Consider the following 5,396-nt stretch of genomic DNA (forward strand, 5'->3'; position numbering starts at 1 on the left):
TCAGTTTTTCCGTTCAACCAAACTGCTTAGACTGATCGATTTTCCTACCTTGTCAACGTTTTGCAAGATTACCATGTACTGCTCTTTTAAGTTTCCAATAACTTGTTGGAAATGGAAGTTAGAAAATTAGGATTCATTATTTTTGCTACAAATGTTTGGATAAACATTCCATCTTTGGGCGGTTGCTTTTTCCATCAATAAGTCGGTTGCTTTTTTTACCAAAGATGAAAAACTCAACTTGTTTGGATTCATCTGGAGATTGCCCATACTAGCTGAACACCTCGGTTTACTCAAGATTAGGGGTGTCAATTGGTCAGGCTTTCAAATTTACCCTTCTCACTGTGATCGTCTGTTTAATTAATTAAGCTTATGTTGGGCATGTACGGTCCTATTAATTATTGATCAATTGGACTTTGGTTATAATCGGAATATCTATAATTGGGCTAAACGGGCCATACATAGGCTACTAGGCTGTTTTACTCTAAACATATTTTAAACGAGCCATGTCTAAATTTAGTCTCTAAAGTAGGAGAATACCAATAAAATGAGCCTTAATAAGTCCTTAGAATGTTCTAATATTCCTATTAAGTTAAGGGAATTAAATTGCTTTAAAAACCTTTATTTTAAACTTTATGGTCGTGGAAGTTAAGAGTATATTTAACAAAGGTGTCAACTAGTCCAACTTAGTCGAGTTAAATGGGTTAGGATCGTAATCAGTAGATCCTGTAAGTTGTAATCAATAGATCCTAATTGAGTGACAGACATGTATGACACTAAGATAGGTAATGACTGATACTATAAAGACTTGAACCTGATACATTTATTAATTACATCAAATCGATTCTAACTTTATATGATCGGACTCGGCCAAGCCTGAAATTAACACCCCTACTCGAGACAACCTAGACAAATGAGTTAAGCAAGTAATACAATGATCAAAAGGACCTCCACCCTTTTAATGACTATCCACGCATTTGAATGGTCTAGAAGGTTTGATTCCCTATCTATGCATTTACGATTTAAGCGGAGATTGTGGCGGTGAGTTACTACGTAAGTCTCCTTGAAACAATGTCAGCTTTTAAGTATTGATTAATTAATTTATATATATATATATATATTTCTCTCTCTTGAGGTTGCTACACCACGAGGTAATAGGAAATTGAAAAATTATGTCACCAACCACATAACTGTTGGATTTGTCGTTCACCAACTCGAGGAATACTTTACTAACCATTGGCTTCAAAACCCATTTCGTAAGTACTTAAAAAACCTTGTATTCTCTCTCTATCTCTCTCTCTCTCTCTCTCTCTCAAAACAATCTGCTGACCACACTAGTCAAACCAGTTCTACGATCTCCAATACACATCTGTCATCATTTAACGCACGTGGTGACGTGGGATCCTTTTGTTGATTCTCTCTGTACAAAATAGAAAATTTTGTCTAAAGAGGTAAGTCAAATATTGTAAAAGCCGCCTTCAACAAATAGACTATAGTTGAAACTCACAAGTCAAAAACGACAAACAAAACCAATATTCTTTGTTCACGTATACCACAAATGATATGCATGCATGGACCAACAACGTACATCTTTTCTAGGTATCACTTATTCACCTATGAAGCCCCCTATATAAAGGGTTCAAAACTTCAATTCTTGAATCATCATCCCCATTTGGAGTAACTAGGAAGCATAATCCAATAGACTTGTTTAAATTTTTCTAGGTCACCATGGATCATAAGCTTTTTCCTAGAGTTTTACTTGTAAGTCTCTCTCTTCTTGCATTTGTTTCTTGGGTGGCTAATGGTAGTGACAGTACCATATCATCTTGTAGCCAAACACCATACCCTCAAATATGTAATTCCTTCGTTAGCTCTAATACTCAAGCCACCTCTAAAGGTTTCCGTGATATAGCCCTCTCAGTTACCATGAACCAAGCTCAACTAGCCCATAATCACATTTCAGCTATGGATTTGAGCTCTTTCGATGAACCGGCCAAGGCAGCCCATGCCGATTGTGCAGAGCTTTACAATGACACGGTTAGCAAGCTTAGTCGTGTATTGCTGTCTAACAGTTGGGAAGATACCCAAACATGGCTTAGTGCAGCAGTTGCCAATCACCAGACATGCCAAAATGGGTTTATGGAGCTCAACAAAGCTTCATTTTTGTCTTCCTTACCTTCCATGCTGAGTGACTTCTCTAAGTTGCTTAGCAACTCTCTAGCTGTAAACAAACAAGCAGCTTCAGTACAGTATAGTAAACCAGGAGGTGCCAGACGCTTGCTTTCTGATGGGTTCCCTTCGTGGGTCTCTGCTGCTGATAGAAAGCTTCTCCAGTCAACAACAGCAGCTTCACAAGCTAATATAGTGGTAGCTGCTGATGGGTCTGGTAATTACAAGACCATCTCTGAAGCTCTAACTGCTTCATCAAACCTAAGGAGTGGGACTTCAAGATTTGTTATATATGTAAAGAAGGGTACTTATCCAGAGAACATTCAGATTACCCAGTCAAATATAATGCTAATAGGAGATGGGATTGATGCTACCATCGTTACTGGCAGTAAGAACGTCCAAGATGGCTCCACAACTTTCAGTTCGGCCACCGTTGGTAAGCTTTCTTTCTAGAAACTTCATGTAATCGTTTTCTATTTGCTAGTGGTGAAGCTGATGTGTTAAGCTCTATTCCTCCTATGACTTACATGTGCTATTTACCTTTCCTCAGCTGCGGTTGGCGACGGCTTCATCGCTAAGGCCATCACCTTCCAAAACACGGCTGGACCCCAGAAGTCCCAAGCAGTTGCATTCCGTTCAGGCTCAGACCTATCAGTTTTTTATCAGTGCAGCTTTGAAGGATACCAAGACACCTTATATGTCTACTCTCAACGCCAATTCTACCGCAACTGCGACATCTATGGCACCGTAGACTTCATTTTTGGAGATGCAGCCGTTGTGTTCCAGAACTGCAACATCTATGTGAGAAAACCCATGAGCAACCAAGAGAACACTGTGACGGCTCAAGGGCGGTCTGATCCGAATGAGAACACCGGAATATCTATCCATGATTGCATAATCACAGCTGCTTCAGACTTGAAAGCGGTGCAGAGTTCGTTTAAGACTTACTTGGGTCGTCCATGGAAGGAATACTCAAGGACTGTTGTCATGAAGACTTCTCTTGATAGCTTGATCGATCCTGCCGGATGGCTCGAGTGGAGTGGCAATTTTGCCCTAAGCACTCTTTACTATGGAGAGTACGCGAATACCGGTTTGGGGTCCAGCACAAGTGGTCGAGTGAAGTGGGCGGGCTACCATATCATGACCACCGCCGATGCCCAAAAATTCACGGTGGCTAACTTCTTGGGTGGTGGTTCTTGGATTGGAGCCGCAGGAGTTCCATACACTTCCGGGCTATAAGCTTAACCCTTTGATGGGCTACTTCTAAATTATTTGATTTACAATATTTCTATTACGTGTACTGAACTGTCATATGGTTTGTCTTTTAGAGCTACGCAATAAAGATGATTTCTTTGTTTGTTTATTTATTTATTTTCTATTCATTTTGAGTATTTATAATTGTTCTTTCTGGGCCACATATGAGATGCATTGGATCAATGATGGGTTCTGGTCTTTAGGGTTTTGAATAAATAAATGTATAATATGACATCCAAAATTTTAAGAAGAAACCTTAACGTAAAAAATGTAGTGCATCTTAAATTATGCTTTTTTTTTTTTCCTTTGAAAGAAAAATATATTAAAACGAAAAATAGAAGAAGACAAATAACAAGCCAGTGCTCAACTCAAGAGAGATCCCAAATTCAACTAACTAAACATTCAGAAAAGGGGATGATAAAACAAAAACCCACGGGGACGAAACAATCGTATTTTCCCATAAAATCTATGGATTTTAGATGATAAATATTACTTGCTTCAATATTTTGTAAGACGATAGATGCAAACTTATTGGGAGTATTGTAGTTTTTTTTTTTTTTTTTTTCAATTGTTTTTATCGGTAAATCAAATTTATTGGAAAGAGATATATAGCCAGAAGAAGGGGCATTAATGCATGTAAGTATAATCCCAAGAAACCAAATACTAACAGCCAACACAACCGCCATGCACAAGGTTCACAGATTCACAATAGACTTATAGGAGAGAAAACAGAAATAAATCTAGCAAGGCTAAAGACTAAGGGCCCGTTTGATAACGTTTCAAGAAACGCATTTCTGCTGTTTCTGTTTCTAGAAACAGCAAAAACGGAGTAAAAAACGTTTGATAAAACTGTTTCGTTTCACTTATTTTCAGAAATAGAAATAGAAATTTTTACTTATTTATGGTTCAAGAAACGACCTAGGAGAAACAAGTTGAACTTGTTTCGCCGTTTCTGAAAAAGACTTGTGGCCATTCTTTCACTAGTTACTATCGACTTCTAAAAACATGACTTATCAAACATCTTCAATTCCGTTTCTGTTTCTAGAAACGGAAATTTATGTTTCTGCCGTTTCTTGAAACAGAAACGACAGAAACGTTATCAAACGGGCCCTAAGATGAGTGAGTCCAAGAGGAAACAACCCACCAAATAGCTAGAAAAAAAAATGTTCCTAAGGGATTTGGAGCCCTTAGGATGCGAGGCTCTATAAAGGTCTACCACGTTTCCACCTCCGAATGTCACTAAAAAATAGGGATTTGGATCCTCTGTGGCGCAACATGGTGTCTGGCGAGTATCAAATGCCTAGAAACTCCTTGAGTTGCGTACGACCACCTTGGGCTCCGTGCCAATGCATTTTTGGCCGTTGGAAAAGTTCAATTCAAAAAATAGAGGGTTTAGGAGCTCAGTCTACCTTTATCTTTGAGTCTCTCAGCAAATTCCAAGCCGACTTGGTGGAGAAGGTCCCACAAGATCAAATAGGATTCCTTTTCATAAAGCTCATGGACCATAGAGTGATCACAGCTGGGGTGACCTCGAGACGTGTGCCAGTGTCCTCTAGCCATGGGATCACTCTATGGTCCATGGGCTCTATGGAAAGGATCTAGATCCCAAACAAATGGGTGGTCCATCGAATAGAATTCGAAGACATAAATGCTGAAGTTGGATAGATTGACCTTATGTTATTTGTTTTGGGCTGTTCTTTAAGTCTCTTTGTATTATTTCATTTTGCTATTAATAAATTCTCTTGCTGGTCTTAAGGGGGAAAAAAAATTAATTCCCAGATGATCCCTAGCAATATGAAGGTCCACGATCCCATATACAACGGACATGGCCAAATTGACTAGACGAGGGAGAGTAGCCTCCTCAAACCCTTAAAGAAGGGGTCAAACCAAAACGAGGGAGGGAGAAATAAGTAAGAGAAGGAAGGGATATGATAAAAAAAAGGAAACAAACAAAAAGGCAAAAAAAAAAAAAAAAA

At 38.8% G+C, this 5,396-nt stretch overlaps 1 protein-coding gene across 1 annotated transcript; it reads left to right on the forward strand.

Moving 5' to 3' along the window:
• Positions 1 to 1,725: 1,725 nt before the first annotated feature.
• LOC122079876 (pectinesterase-like) lies at positions 1,726 to 3,405 on the forward strand. Its single transcript, XM_042646636.1, has 2 exons — positions 1,726 to 2,602; positions 2,717 to 3,405. Exons 1-2 carry the CDS (start codon positions 1,726 to 1,728, stop codon positions 3,403 to 3,405), a joined length of 1,566 nt encoding a protein of 521 aa, XP_042502570.1.
• The last annotated feature ends 1,991 nt before the right edge of the window (positions 3,406 to 5,396 follow it).

Source organism: Macadamia integrifolia, chromosome 5 (assembly GCF_013358625.1).
Source record: "Macadamia integrifolia cultivar HAES 741 chromosome 5, SCU_Mint_v3, whole genome shotgun sequence".
Lineage (NCBI taxonomy): Eukaryota > Viridiplantae > Streptophyta > Magnoliopsida > Proteales > Proteaceae > Macadamia > Macadamia integrifolia.